General features: G+C 46.2%; 1 protein-coding gene across 1 annotated transcript in view; it reads right to left on the bottom strand.

Moving 5' to 3' along the window:
* Window positions 1-3,190: 3,190 nt before the first annotated feature.
* Window positions 3,191-16,318, bottom strand: part of CBP20 (CAP-binding protein 20) — a 115,189-nt gene continuing 102,061 nt past the window's right edge. Inside the window, exons 6-8 of the mRNA XM_086518332.1 lie at window positions 3,783-3,827; window positions 3,613-3,698; window positions 3,191-3,497 (exon numbers count right to left, since the gene is read on the bottom strand). Of these exons, the coding sequence (XP_086374458.1) occupies window positions 3,435-3,497; window positions 3,613-3,698; window positions 3,783-3,827 (194 nt within the window). The 3' untranslated portion in view covers window positions 3,191-3,434. The remainder of the gene's footprint in view (window positions 3,498-3,612; window positions 3,699-3,782; window positions 3,828-16,318) is intronic.

The following is a 16,318-nucleotide window of genomic DNA, read 5'->3' as shown; positions in this document are numbered from 1 at the left end:
CCACTCCGACTGCATGTGCAATGTCTGGTCTTGTGGCTACCATAGCGTACATCAAACTGCCAACTATTGAAGAATATGGTACTTTTGCCATTTCCTCTTTCTCAACAACTGTCTTGGGAGAATCTTCTTTGCTAAGTTTGGAGTATGCTTGCATTGGGGTACTCAGTGACTTCCCCCCCTGCATACTAAAACATTGCATGACTTTGTGGATGTACTTTTCTTGAGATAATTCCAGAACTCCACAGTGCTTGTCTCTCTTGATACACATACCAAGAAAGTGATTGGCATTTCCCAAATCTTGTATAGAAAACTGAGTGCTTAGCATATGTTTCAACTGATTGATCTCATCAATTGATTTGCCTACAATAAGCATATCATCTACATACAAGATCAAGATGATTAAAGAACCATCATTAAAGATGATTAAAAAATGAATAAATTAAAGAACCATCGTTCAACCTCTTTGTGTAGAAGCAGTGATCCTTTTGACTTCTTATGTAACCTTGAGACTACCTGACGTGTCAAAGTTTTGATACCATTGCCTTGAACCTTGCTTGAGGCCTTAGAGTACCTTTTTAAGTCTACAAACCAATTTTGCCCTCATTGGCTTTTGGGTTTCACATATGAGACCCTTTAGTTGTTTCATGTAGACATCTTCATCTACATCCCATGAAGACATAATGTGTTCATATCCATTTGGACAAGTTCCATGTCTTGGATAGCAACCAAGCCAAGCACAATGCGAAGTGTAGCCAGTAGTATATTATCACTTGAATTTTGGAATTGAAAATAAAAGAGAACTAAAAGGACAGGACTTATCTCGCTGCTTCTCTCTAATGTTGTTTGTACTCCATGGTATACATGCATTAAGCTAAAAAATGTAGGTGGGCCACATTATGTTCTACATTTGCTCTTGTGAATTGTCAGATGCTAAAAAGGTTCTTGAAAATGAAGGTCAGCAGTAAAATCATCATTTGATTGATGTCATACAAGATAGACAATTGGGTTATCTTAAAATATATAAAAATTATAGACTAAACAAAAGTACGAATGCTAAGCCACTTTTAATGTAATCAACAACTAGAAAAATATAAGGATGGGTCATTTAAATAGAATAAAATCATGAAAATCTCCACAAATATGTAAGTGCCACAACTTTTAAGCCCTACAAATATATTTATAACGTTTAAAAGTCATGCAAAAGCCATATCTGTTATCAACCAATCAATGATTGATTGATTGTGAGTATTCGTGTAGAATAAATTTTATTCTATCAAAATTGCTATGGAGGGTACTTGAGGTAGTGGGTAATGTTTTTTTTTTCGGTAGACATTTTTGTTGTCTAATTTTGAAGCCTCACTACAACAGAGCACAGAGGGCCTGCAAAATCAACAGACGCGCATACCTAAATGATCATGTACACATAGAAACCACAGCAAGATTAGTAAGTGAATGGCAGAGAGCGAGAGGGAGAGGGGAAGAGAACGTGCAAGTGCACCTCTTAGCGGAGTGTCACACAGACACAATGAGAGAGGAGAGGTGAGAAGAGAAAAGAAAGACACACACACTGGATGCAATCTCCCCCCGTGCAAGAGTGAGCATTTTCCTCTTGCACATATTTATTTATAGATCTCTTGAATGCTCAAAATGAATACAAACTGTCCGCTCGAACATAAAGTGGCCATAGCTCATAAAGAGCGAAATATCTCGCGTAGTACGTAGTTCTCTTATGCTTTTGCCACCTCGGCTGCTTTGATACCACAGGAATAGGCAAAACTCGCCATGTTTGTTCAAAGACAAAATTGGGTTTTTTTAAAAAAAATTGTTTCATTTTGTTGACCTATTATCAAAGTATATATCTCAATGCTCAATATTGCCACAATATACATGTTCTTTGGTTTGCTTTGGGCCTTTACATTCATGAGAAGCCATGGAGAATGTCAATAGCACATAAAAGTTCACTAAGAAGAATCTTGGACATGATGATGAAGTAATAAAAACAACAAACAGGAAAAAGCTTGACTCCCCATTATGACCTTTAAGCTCACATATAAAATCCTTCATATATATGCAAATTTGAAGGTTATAATTAGATAGTGTTACTAGCTACAAAGTTTACCTAATTGACAATCTTGATAAAACTATACTAGCTAGCTATACTAGAATGGGTTTGATTCGCGCTAGATTGAAAAAATTAACCATCGTTGTATAGTAAACTATATTGCGTATAACCCCTTTCACACACGTCCACTTGAACATGCGTGGATGAGGTGGCAAAAAGTGGTTGGTTGAAAACGTTACCGCTACTCTGCAAAAAGAACCAAGGCAAACCCCTTGTTCATCCGCGCTAATTGCTAGGGACGTCCGCCAAAGCAGCAACAAGAAGGCATGACAAAAGATTTGGTCGCTTCACGTCCTACTCAACAATGAAAACTCTTCCATCTGAGCTAAGCCATTCAACAGTAGCAAGTGCAAAAAAAAAAAGATAGTAGAGGTTTAATCAGTCTAGGTTTCACTTTAGACAAGCATGCTACAAGTAGACCGAATTTAAATTTGAAGAGTGCATCTACTCATCTAGTCTATCGAGGTGTCCGCACTGCTAGATGCACAGCCCACCAATGCTGATGTCTTTCCTTCAGATATGCCAATGGACTCCTTGACGCAAGGTTGGTAATGGGACACTTTTATGTCTTGAGACACTTTAATGTAGGTAACTGACCATTTTACTTGAGTTCTTTGAGGATTTTTAAAATCCATCTTTAAGTGCTACATATCCCCAAAGTTCGCCTATGGGCTAAAAAAAAAACTTGACATTAACCTTACTCTTGCTCATCATTTTTCAACCTAAAATGATGATTTAAGGTATTGGCCATTAAATTTTGCAGCTTAAACATATCTGCAGCTACAAAGCACCTTTGCTAGTACTCTAAAGAAATATCCTCCTTACAAAATGTCCTGTAGCAATCTATTTAACGGGTAGAAAACTACAATAAGCATCCGCTGAATTGAATCATTTAACATTGAAATAACGACCTCCCCCTCGATGACGAGTAAAGTTATCTATCCAGTCTTCGCAAGATGGCATGCTTGTTTCAAATCCATCTTTGGCAGAAAAACACTGCAAACAAGATAAAACGGAGATTTCTAGATGACGTTTTCTACGAGACACTAAAAAGTGGTACTTCATCCATCACAAATCACGCCTAGTATTTATGAAATAGGGGCTCTTTTAACTTGGAAGGAACATTGTAGCATGAGTCAAAGTAGCAAATCTTCCACCAAAAAGTTCTCTCAGTTTCAGCATCTGGTTAACCTTGCCCTTCATTAATCCCATTTTTGCTTGACCATCATCTTCCACAAGATCTATGTGTCTACATAACGATATTTCTCCTGTTTGTTTTCTTGCCCACAATACATCCAAAGACATATGTATATTAACGCTTGGAAGATTCTTCCTCATCTGAATCATGCCGTTCTCTAAACCGTGGGTTCTTCTCCTGCAAAATCCAACATATTCAATAAACAATCCAACTCAATAAACAATCACACACAGAAATTACAGAATGGACCACATATAACACTTATCAATGGCCAATGCAATATTCCACTTACGGGCCTTGAATCACGATTTGATTCTCTGTAAGAACGTTCAGAGGAATGATACTCATCATCTCCTCTATGTCGCTTCCGACTCGAATCTAGCAGAAAAAACAAAAAAGTTTGTGAGCAAATATAGACATTGTTCTCATCAGGCACAATGCTTTTTCGAATTTGAAGATTACCTCTCCCACTCCTATGAGAGCTCCGATTGTCATCGTGTGATCCAGCTGCCAGCAGATAGCCAAACGTTCTCTCTCTCTCTCTCTCTCTCTGAAAATGGAGCTATATACTGTGTACAAGAGACCTTTGGGGATGCTGAATGGGCCTTTCCCAGAGGAAACTAGAGTGCAGTATGAGTGCTAGCTATACATCACGGTGGCATATAGAAAGAATGACGTATGAAGTTTGAACCACCGAGGAGGTGCATAATGCCATACCATGTGTCCCTAATCCAGACTGAAATGGTGTATCACTATGCAAAAGCGCTCATGGCTTTACATATAGGAAGGACAATGAACGTAGTATGATTGACTATATGCTACTTTCTGAAACCATCGTGCGTAGCATTCAAAGTTTTATCCTTGGACAAAAGAACCCAGCAATGATGCTATTGGATATCTCATAAATATACAAAATATTGCACTCATATACTATGTATTGATTGCATAGTTACCGGGAACAGGAAACCGGAACGCAGAATGGGAACGGCAACGAGCGTGAATTGTCATTCCCTGTTACGGATACTCACGTGTGAAACACGGAACGGGGATTCGGAACAGAATGTTCGAACGGGAATGGGGAATGGAGACCTAAAAATGGCCATTCCCTGTAACTATGATTGATTGACCTTGATGAGTGAGAGGGACCTAGGCATATAGATTGGAGCTATAATGTAGGGAATTTATAACAATTTTGGCTAAAGAAGACAGACTAGGCACAGGAAGGTGTAGAGACAGATAAGAGGAAGATGCTGAAGACTCCGTAAAGCTACTTTTTATCCTAAGGTTAAAAAGCTTTTTAAAAAAGGAGGCCAAGTGAGTGCAAAAGGGGACAATAGTTTTTTTTTTAATAAAAGGGACTTCAGCTCAAACTTGCAGCGTGAGAATTTTTGCACAAGCCTTAAGAAAGCTGCGCTTGCGCTGGCTCTGCAATGCAGCAAATTCACCTCCTCTCTCTAACTCACACAGTCCTCTCTCTTACTCTGGCGCTTCCCTTTTCTTACCAACAGGAACACTTTTCCTCTCCTTCACAGTGATGCACAAGATGTGCAGAAGCTCTCCCTCTGTCTTCACGCTCTCACACACATACACAAGTGATAGTGCCAGATGCAACGGACTTGAGAGAATAGGTAGAACCGAGAATTCACATGTCTACAATCCTTTGTTCTTTCCTTGCGTTAATGAACGCAATTTTGCGTTACTGATGGTTCCTTTTAAATACTTGAGAAAAAAGGTCAGATAGATGAGGTATAGAGAGAGAGAGAGAGAGCATCGATGGCCAACTCTCTCAAGAGAGAGGAGAAAAGGCATTGATGGCCAACTCTCTCGAGGCCCCCCCACACGGTTACCGATGGCGTATTTGCTTTAGATAGTGTAAATGGAATGTACATGATGCAAGACTCGACTTGAGTTGTGGTAACTCTTCAAGATGAAGCACCTTCAGGGCGTTGATTTGATGGTGTCAGCGTTACACTCGATGTGGGCAACCAATGGCCACCGAAAGGAGATGCTCAGGGCTGATCTGATGCACCAGTTGGGAGGAAAACCTCGGCTGAAAACTTTCCTGAATATACGCTGCATATATATACCTGCAATGCACATGAATTTGCAGCCGTACGATGGGCGGATGATGAGGGAATTACGTCAAGATAGGACAGTCCACGAAGCACTAAATTTGGACCAGTAGATGGGCCAACCGTGGACTGAGATGGGACTGTCCTAGACTTGCAAGCAATGCACAGCAGCAGTACCTCTGTAGGGCTGACGGTGAGCCTCGTGGCAGGCAATGGGCTACTGATGGCATTTTCCTCCAAAACACAGATGAAGGAAACGGTCAAGGGTGACCCCCAATGGATAAAGCAACTGGCTGTCCCAAAATGCGAGAGGAAGAGGACAGTTGGAAGGCTGCCAGATGATCGCCAATGGAGAGGTGAGATGAGGGAGATGCCTATTAGGAAAACGCTGGGCTTTCTTTTTCTCCATGCTCTTGATTTGTGGCCCCAAGGTAGGGCAACTCACAAATCTGATAGATGCCTGATTTTATAGTGTCACCTTTTAAAAGTGAGGCCCCAGAACTTAACCATGTGGCCAAGTGCACCCAATCCAGTGACCTGATGGCTCAAGTGAACTGCCCAATGTGGTCTCATTATTTATTTTGGCTTTAGGGTGGTGGTTTTTTTCGATGCACCAAAGGGCCCAGAGGGGGAGGTCCCTTCCAAGTCTGGGGAGGCTTAGGTGGATATATATGCAACCCATTGCCCCCATTGTATATGCATCAGTTATTCATTGACAATGTTGGTTGGTTCAGGATGCGACAAGCTCGCCGTCTCAATGTGCGAGTGACCGGCATCAAAGAAGAAGAAGGGTCTACACCCGAAAGCGATGGGAAAGCTTTATGCAAGAAAGTGGGATACAAGGAAGAAGAGATCCCTTTCTCCAGAGTTTGGAGAGCCGGCAAAGATCCAAAGAAAAGAGCTCTCATCCTCCAATTCGCCTCCGAGGAGTCTCGAACTTCCTTCCTCCGAAAGAGGGTCATCTTGAGAGGGATAGACGGCCCCCCGATTTATCTTGATGATGACCTCACAAAGATGCAACAAGATCACCGTCGCACGTGCATGCCTCGAGTCCACCAAGCCCGCAAAGAAGGGAAGAAGGCAGTATATCGGGATGGTAGGGTTATCATTGATGGCAAGACCATCGCATAGGGACTCGCGGCCTGTGGGACACACGAGGAGATTCATGTCACGGTTTGGAATTGCAATGGAGACCTATGGACACACCCAGAGAGACTTGAGGAGGTGATGAGAGGTCGAGACATCATTCTACTTACAGAGACACACGAGAGCCAGGAGAGAGGGTTACCACGGATACATGGATTCCAGTGGGAGTCTCTACATCGAGGATGTATGCGCCAGCACACCACTCGCGGCTCAGGAGGAGTGGCCATACTCTTTAGACAGGGGCTTCACAGCAGACTACAGATTGTTGCCCGGGACCCACAGGCCCGCTACATGTGGATTCGCCTCGAGCTCTCACGAGACAGGATCGTCTACATTGCCCTTTGCTACTTTGCTCCCACAGGCTCCAGATTCGCCCCTATTGAGCAGGAGTCACCGTACGCATGCCTCACGGAGGAGATTATGGAGTACTCCACACTGGGTGAAGTCTTCCTTATGGGAGACTTCAATGCTCGTACACGCAGTGAGCAGTGTGAGACATATGACCATGAGGACCCAGAGACACTACACACTCTAGATGAGGAGGCTACTATGAGAGACACAGCAGACAGAGCTCCAGTCACAGCTTACGGACGACATCTACTTCGACTTGGCTCCCAGCACCGTCTCGTTATTTATAACGGGATGGTCCAGTGGCCCACCTCAGGGGGCCTGACTTGTATGCCACATGGAGTTGCAGAAGGAGGGGGGAGTACAGTCGACTATATTCTGGGACCCAGGGAGGCTACACACCTTATCACATCCTTCACCATTCCACCCATACCCATCGGAGCCGACCACACATACCTCTCTTTCTCCATCACCGGAGATACCATCACACACAGCTCCACAACACACACTCCACACACCACCATCCATTTCACACATGAGCTAGCCTCTATTTACTCGGCCAAGGTCGAACATGGCCTATGTCTCCTCCACCCATCCACACCACTCTCAGTTCTCACATCACATATCTCTTCCGTTCTCCACACTTCAGCTATTAGCTCTTTTCCACACACCACTCACACAGGACGCACTCCCCCCCCCGGGGCTATGCCTCAGAACCGCTGGTATGATGATGAGTGCAGAGAGCTATACCGACGCCTCCATGCACGGCGAGCCTTGGGAGAGATCACAGAGAGAGAGGCCAGACGGCATATGAAGACGCTGACACGCCAAAAGCGGCGAGCATTCGAAGAGGCACAGGAGCTTGAGCTATACCGCCTATTCATGAGCATGGAAAGCGCGACGGCATGGCGCACCCTACGCGAGCCACGTCCGACTACAGCTATTGAGGATCCACAGATATGGCATGATTATGCAGAGCGACTTTATGAAGTGCCAGGGCAGCCTCCTATTCCACAACCACACGAGCCTCGCCCCACGTGCTCCTCCTTCTTTACAGCAGAGATGGTAGAGAGGGCCATACGCCGCATGCAGCACAGACGATCAGCTGACCATACTGGATTACAGAGTGAGCACATCATTTATGCGGCCTCCACTATAGCCCCGTTGATTGCACATGTCTTCAACCGGGCTATAGGGGAGGGCTTCCCAGAGGAGTGGACACAGCACACCATAGTGCCTATCCACAAATCTGGCGACACCCTGGACCCAGGGAACTACAGGACTATCATGATTGGCCACACGATGGCCAAGCTATATGGAGCAGTACTTGAGGCACAGCTCAGCTGCTACGCAGAGATCGAGGGTTTACGAGCTCCAGGCCAGGCAGGTTTCAGACGAGCTTTCTCCACCATTGACCACATCTTCGTTCTGCGCTGCCTCATTGATGGGGCAAAGGCGCGGAAGAAGAGGCTTTACTGCTGCTTTGTGGACTTCCGCAAGGCCTTTGACACAGTCCCACGCGAGAGACTCTTCCAGCGCCTTCACAGCATTGGGGTACCAACAGAGATGATTTGGGCCATATATGCTCTCTATGAGAGGGTGACGGGTCGGGTTCGTTGCCCAGGCGGTTTTTCAGAGACCATTGCTAGCACCATTGGTGTTAAGCAAGGATGCCCACTCTCCCCGACACTCTTTGGGCTATACATCGACGAGATCTCCGACTACATACTGCGAGCAGGGGGAGAGGGGAGCGACTTGGCAGGTACTCCGGTCCACATCATGTTATATGCTGATGATATTGTGTTGATTTCAGAGTCACCCGAGGGCTTGCAATGCCATCTTGAGGCCTTGGACGAATTCAGCACACACAGGGGGTTGACTGTGAACCTTGGCAAAACCAAGGTTATGATCTTTCACACATCCAGTGCAGTGAGGAGCGCCGCCACCTTCACAGCAGCAGGAGGACAGGTTGATGTAGTCACCTCCTATGTCTACCTTGGCATCACATTCACCAGCCTACCAGGACCCTTCACTATGAGGCAGGCTGCTGTTGACAGGCTCACCCGAGGATATGCAGCTCTGGCCATGCTAGAGCGGAGGTGCCACCAGGCATACTTTCAGGAGCCCCGCACGAAGGGGTGGCTTTTCGACACCTTAGTCACCCCGGCCTTGATGTACTCGGCGGCAGTATGGGCACCAGGATTGACAGCTGACCAGTGGACACAGCTTGAGAGACCACAGGTATATATGATCTCACGCTTGCTCCGCAGCAAGAAGACAATGCCACATGACATTATTAGAGCCGAGCTCGCCACACCACCTATGGTTGTAGAGGCACTATTCCAGACAATTTGCTTCATCCAGAGGATGAGAGAGCTACCTCCTGACAGACTTACCCGTAGAGCATTTGAGGCAGCTATACAGCTATCAGAGAGTGGGCATGAGAGAGCATGGTACTCACAGGTCAGAGCATGGTTTGAGGGACACGGTCTTGACATGGAGAGCCTACCACCATTCCAGTACGACCCCCACTCACCATATGTTCACCTCTCTCGCAGTGAGAGGAACTTGGTATTGAGACAGGATCTGTGGCAGCTATACACTAGGAGAGTCTGGGAGGCACCTAGCTTGGGGACGAGGATGTCAGATTACAGAGACCAGTTTCTCACCATATTGTCTGGGGGGTTCATACAGAGACCACGCTACATGGACACATATATGCCACATAGCTCACGGGTGGCGATTGGTCAGCTGAGAGTGGCTTCACACAGGTTAGAGATTGAGATCGGGAGACATACTGGTGTTCCCAAGGGGGAGCGAATCTGCAGAGCCTGCACAGAGGAGGTGGAGAGTGAGGAGCACTTTGTATGTAGATGCAGAGCATACACTGAGATCAGAGGCAGGTATGAGGCCCTATTTAGAGGACAGCCCACTCTCCGAGAGATCATGGAATCTCGAGATCAGAGACAGCTCGGACGTTTCTTACTAGAGATACAGAGCCATCGGGACACACTACTACAGCCACACACAACTACACAAACAGAGGGGAGACAGTCGCAGCTCACAGACTTCTTTCAGAGGATTTCCGCCCCCCCCTCACCAGACACTCAGAGGGGAGTGACACTCCCACAGGCGGAGGTGAACCGAGCTAGACGACGACCACGAGTCACAGGCTACAGGGGCGCGAGCTCCCACCACCGACAGATCGAGGAGATCCGAGCCCGGGAGCGCCGTGCCACTGAGGAGCGAGTGGCTCAGATGAGGGCCGACCCGACAGCTTTCATCCGGGTAGCCTTGGCACCAGACCCACCCATGTACCACATCTTACATCCCCCCATTAGTACAGGATGGAGCTAGGTAGCTTGATGCATTCTCATGATTGTACTACCTTGAGCATACAGACATGCATATACCCCTAGAGATAGAGCTCCATCCCTCCTCCGATACTCCACTACCTACATTCAGTTCAGTTTTGTATCAATTTTGTTTCATTTATCTTTCCGATAGACGGATGACATACACACAATGTACATTTGATTTGTCTCATAGGCCGATTTCGGCCTGACATAGACGTTAAAAATCTTTCTTTCTTTCTTTCTCTCTCTCTCTCTCTCTCTCTCTCTCTCTCTCTCTCTCTCTCTCTCTCTCTCTCTCTCTCTCTCTCTCTCGTCTCAGCCCACCAGCCAGTCCACACCATATCTCCCTGCTGCCTAGCCTGCCATTTCTCTCTCTCCCATTAGTCCAACCCGTAGGCCCCCGCCCCCCAATTGCAGCTCAGCTGCCATACAGCCCTCCCTCCTTATTGGATGTACGGTGTAGCACCACAGTAACAGGGAACGGGCGGAATGGGGCCCTCCTGTTCCCGGAACATGTTCCCAAGCCGCGGAATGGAAACAAGAACGGAAAGCTGTTCCTTTCCCAGGTATAACCGGAATGACATCTGAAACCGGGCCTTGGAACGGCCCAGTTCGAAAAAATGATTGTTTGAGGCAGCTCTTTTAAACTTTTTTTTTTTTAATTTAATTTTTTTTTTTTTTGAGGGGGGGCGGGGCGGGGCGTCCTTCCTATCCTCTTCTATATAAAGAGGGACTTTAAACCCTATCTCTAAAGCTCTCAACCTCACCCTCTCCCCCTCCCTAAAAACTTCAGAGTTCAAGCCTCAAGCACAATCGCTCTCAAAGTCTCAAGCTCTCAACTTCACCCTCTCCCTCTCCTTCTCCCTTGAGCCTCAAGGCTCCAAGCCTCTATTGAAGTTCAAGCCTCGAGGCTCAAGCTCCATCACACCCCTCAAGGCTTACTCTCCGATCTTAAGCGCCATCTGGCATCCCTCCCTCGTGTAAGCCTTAAGGATTATTGAAACGCATGTCTAAATAGGATTCTACTTGGACTAATGGGTGTGTGTGGCTCTCTACCAACATATAGGTTGAATCCAACATATTTTAGGTTTACCGTTCCGGCCCCTTGTTCCGTGTAACTTTGTGTGGCACACCTATGAGGAAGGAATAGAGCCACGAACAATAATGACATTGAAGGCGACATTCATGCTCACACACAAGCTACTCACATAGATGGAAAAAGAGATGGAGTGGAAAGCGGAGATGGAAGGTTGGAGGGAGGAAAAGGCAGGTTTCCTTCAAAAGCAATCTAGCAAAGAGGGAAAATGGAAAGGGGAGAAAGAGGACTTGCGGGCGCGTTCAAAGGGGAGGTATCGGCCCTTTGAAAAGAGTTGGCTGAAGTTCACACAAGAGGGGGACTTGAAGGAGGAGAAATTCATCCCTCAATGATCAAAGAGCTCAAAGTTATCGAGGAGCAAGTGCAGGCGATCAAAGAGGATGAGAAGCAACATGAAGCAAAGACGTCTACATGGGTGGAGGTGATCACCAAGACACAAAAGATGGATGGATGAATCGGAGAAGTGGATAGAGGTTGCCAAGAAAGGAAAAGGGAAGGAGGCATCAACCTCCACACCAACCATCATCAACATGACATTAGATGAGGAACAACGGAGAAGCTCACGTGCTTTACATGTGAGAGTTACATGTCTCAAAGATCGAGATAAAGTCAAGGAAGAAGTGAAGGAACAACGCTCTACATGACGGAAGGGAAGGTGGTCATTGTGGAGCGACGCTCTACATGACGGTTGGAGACCTATGGGACCAAACTTAAAATAGCAGTGTGGAACTACAATGGATCTCTCAAGCTTGATGTGGGTGCCTTTGAGGACAGCTTTAGAGATAGAGGCTTTGTGTTTTATTCAAAGACTCACTAGGCCCCGGGTCAGGTGATGCCACATGTGATTGGATACAGATGGGAGACATCTCATCGAGTAGATGCCAGATCTGAGCATGGGAGTAGAGGATCCGGGGGGGGGTTTCCTTTCTAGGGAAGATTTGCAGCAGCTTGTACATATTGCTCAGAGAGACGATCATACCAGGTACATGCGGGTGAGATTGAAGGCTGACACAGGCAAATTTTTTTATATTGTCATATGCTACTTTGCTCCAAGTACATCGACTTCTTCGTCACCTACAGGAGACTCTCCTTTCTTTGTACTTAATGATGACATATGGGAGTTCTCTAGGGATGGAGATATCATTCTCTTGGGGGACTTCAATGCCCAAACGGGCAACCATGATACAATCTTCTATGATACTTCCAAGGAGATGTTTACAAAGCTGGACACCATGGACATGGGATACTCACTAGATACAGAGTGTACAGAGTATGGGAGATACTGGTAGATATGGGCATTGCACATGGGTTAACCATACTTAATGGCTTGAAGAAATTTTCAGTAGCCGCCAACTTTACCTATTTCCCACATCGTCACAAGGCTAGCACAATGGATTATATTATGGCCATGCCGAGCTTTCATATTAAGGACTTCATAGTTAGACCTCGGTCCAATAGAGTAGGAGTGGATCATGCCCTTTTGACATCGGAGACTAACTCAGTTTACATGGACAGGATTTAAAGACGCCTATGCACAAAGCAGCCAGGGCGACCTTTGGAGGGGCTCACCCACATTTTGATAGAGACTCTACGGAATGCAGCTAGGGAGGCATATCCACATACACACCCGAGGAGAGACGTCGTTCTAGGACTATGCCCTAGAACAGTTGGTATGATGAGAATTGTAGAGAATTGAGAGCCCGGCTATAGAGTGTCACAGGACGTGGCAACTGCTAACCTTAGTTGTTGGTTTCTTTCCGATGATTTTCGTTTAATTTTTGAGACCCTCTTTTTGAAGTTGCAAATGGTTGGACATTGTATGGCCAATGTGAAACGGTAGTTTCACCCGGAGACGCGAAGTTGGTTGGCACTGGAATTCGAGTAGTAAAAGGGTATCTAGGCTCAGTTCAAAGTCATTTAGGTACCCTCGCCGCACTTAATAAGTTGGTGGAAACTAGGAAACTAACTCAAATGAGGCACAGTGACAAGGTGGGGTCACCCAGAGAAAATCACCTAAGAACTGGGCTACATTGCATTTTTAGATGTGGTCTAGTGGTGAAAGATGGTCAGATGACCAGTGGAAGTGCCATGGAAGCATCTCCTATAATTTACAGTACTGCTATTTTAGGCCACAAATCTGTTCGCGTCATTAGCTTCAGAATGACAAGGGGAACATTTTATTACTCTGCCGCTAAGTCAACTGATGCACCAATTGAAAGATTTTTAAGCGGGAAGCCCAATGCAGGGAAATTGCATGCATGAGTGCCAAGTGGCACTTTCTAGCCAATTTACCAAAAATGTGAGGAGGGGCCGAGTAGAAATCAGCAAGGGAGCACATTTTTCATCTCCTGTCACAGGTTAAGAGCTATTGTGTGCAAGCTTTCCCTCTCATGTACAGTGTAGTGCAAGAAGTGATGTCCTGCACACTCTACACTGCTCTCTCTCCCCCCTACGTGCAGTAACGTGATGCCCCACAAGAGGGCTCTTCATTTGACCTATGTACAGTTGTGTGGTCTTATGCTTCTGTGCCGAGGCAAGAGCCTCTTTGAGCAAGAAGAGGAGTAGCTAACTGCTACTCCAAAAGCAAGCAACGGTGAGGGTGATAACCTCACCTTACAAGTGCATTTCCAGTGCTGGTTATACGCTGTTTTTGGAATGTTTTGCAGCCAGAAGCATTGGCAACAGTGCCCCACTGTTAGAGGACAGTTTCGGGACTGTTTAGGGCTGAAAACAGGGTAAAAACCAGTAAATACAGCAAGCTGTAGTTGCTGTTTTTGGGCTGAAAACAGAGGGTTTATGTCTTTGGAAGCGAGTTCCAGCAAGGGGATTTGTTCAGGGCAAGTTTTGGGGCCGTTATGCTGCCAAAATGTTGCTAGAACACGTGTGAAGATCCCCAAGACTCTAGTTTTGTAACTTTACCCTCTAAAGGAATAAAGACATAATGAAAGGGGTGCCAATTTTTGGGGCCTACACATTGTCGGCGTCTGCTCGGAGCATTCCAGCTTCCGAGCCGTGTGTGCTTTGAAGTGTTAATTCCCGTTACAGGTTCCTTCTGCAAGGTTTCTCTGTGTGTTAAAGCTTAAAGTAAAGTTTAGGGTGAAAGCCAAAGTCTACCACCCTACGGGGCCGGTTTTACAGAGAGAGACAGTCATGTATTGCCTTCCGGCGTTTAGTACGCCGGCAAAAGAGGGCCTTTCTTGCTTGCTTCGGGCAGGAGTTACACTAGCTATATTTGAGTCAGGATTCGGCAGAGGCTTGGCGGATTTTTCGTAAGTCCTCTCCCGCTCTAGCTATTACTTCTCCGGAGGTGTGGGACCGATATGCAGCATCCCTATATACAACCCCTGGGCAGCCACCTCTTCCAGACCCACCAGAGCCATGCCCACATGCATATGCTTTATTTGCAGAGGAGATGGTAAGGAAAGCCATTGTGAGAGTTTCTAGGTATGATGTTTAACCGTGCTATGTGTGAGGGTCTGCTTGAGACTTGGAGTTTTTCTACTATCATGCCTATCCTAAAGGCAGGAGACCCTATAGAGCCTGGGAACTACCGTACTATTATGATCGGTCACACATTAGATCGGTTGTATGCATCCAATCTCGAGCAGCAACTAAGTAGATGGGCAGAGATAGAGGGATATGAGCAACAGGACAGGCAGGTTTTAGGAGGGGTTTCTCTACTCTTGGCCACATCCTGATTCTGCGTGCCATTATCGAGGAGGGCAGGTCACATGGGAAACAGATATATTGTAGCTTTATGGACTTCGGCAAAACATTGATACTAGATTGATGCGACGACTGCAGGCCATGGCGGTACCCACAAAGCTCATATGGGGGATTATGGCTTTATACAAATCAGTTGTGGGGTAGGTATGCAGTCCAGAGGAGATCTCTACCTTGGTTCACTCCACTATTGGAGTGAAGCAGGGATGCTCGCTATCTCCTACATTCTTTGGTATGTTACCGTATGTATGTAGATGAGGCTTCTGCTTACATTACGAGACTAGAGGTGTCACAAGGACGTGGCAGATGTTAACTATGTCACGAGGACGTGGCAACTGCTAACTTAGTTGTTGGTTTCTTTCCAATGGGTTTTGTTTTATTTTTGAGACCCTCTTCTTGAAGTAGCAAATGGTCGGACATTGTATGGCCAATGTGAAGAGTAGTTTCACCCGCAAACGGGAAGTCGTCGGTACTGGAATTCGTATAGTAAGAGGATGTCTAGGCTCAAAGCAAGATCATATAGGTCCCCCCATCGCACTTACCAAGTTGGTGGATACTAGGGAGTGAACTCAATAAAGGCCTAAAGTCAAGGTGTGACTACCAACGGAAAGTACCCGACAGTTGGGCCACATTGCACTTTTGGATGCGGTCCCAATAAGGATAGATGGTCAGATGACCAGTGGGAACCCAACGGAATCATTTCCTAAAATTTAGGAAACTGCTATTTTGGGCCGTGAAATGTGTTCGCGTCATTACCTCCATTATGACTAGGGGAACACTTTGCAACTCTGCCGCGAAGTCAACTGGGCGACCAATCGGGAGATTTTTAGGCGGCAAACCTAAACGGGCAAATGCTTGTAAATGCGCCAAGTGGCAGTTTTTCATGAACTTGTCTCATGCAAAAAAATGGGCGCTGAATTTTATGCTAGGGGAGGCCTCCTTTTGCATTTTGTCACAAGTTAAGAGCTATGGAGTGCTTCCTTTCCCCCTTATGTACAGTGCGGTGCCAGGAGTGATGCCCTGCACGCTACGCACTGCTCTCTCTCCCCCCTATGAACAGTATGTTATGCCCCTCTCGTGGGCTTTTCATTTGACCAATGTACAGTTATGTGGGTTCATGCGCGATTGCCGAGGCAAGAGCCTCTTGCACAGGTACCGGATTAGCTAGCGGCTAATTCCCCGCACGTACAGGTGAATTCGGAGAGGTTTCACGTGAGAAATCTCATCCGATTCAAAGGGCAAGTAGCCCTACAGGTG

The sequence above is a fragment of the Adiantum capillus-veneris genome, chromosome 1 (assembly GCF_014529385.1).
Source record: "Adiantum capillus-veneris isolate H3 chromosome 1, ASM1452938v2, whole genome shotgun sequence".
Taxonomy (NCBI): Eukaryota; Viridiplantae; Streptophyta; class Polypodiopsida; order Polypodiales; family Pteridaceae; genus Adiantum; species Adiantum capillus-veneris.
This window is presented reverse-complemented; position numbering and strand designations above follow the sequence as displayed.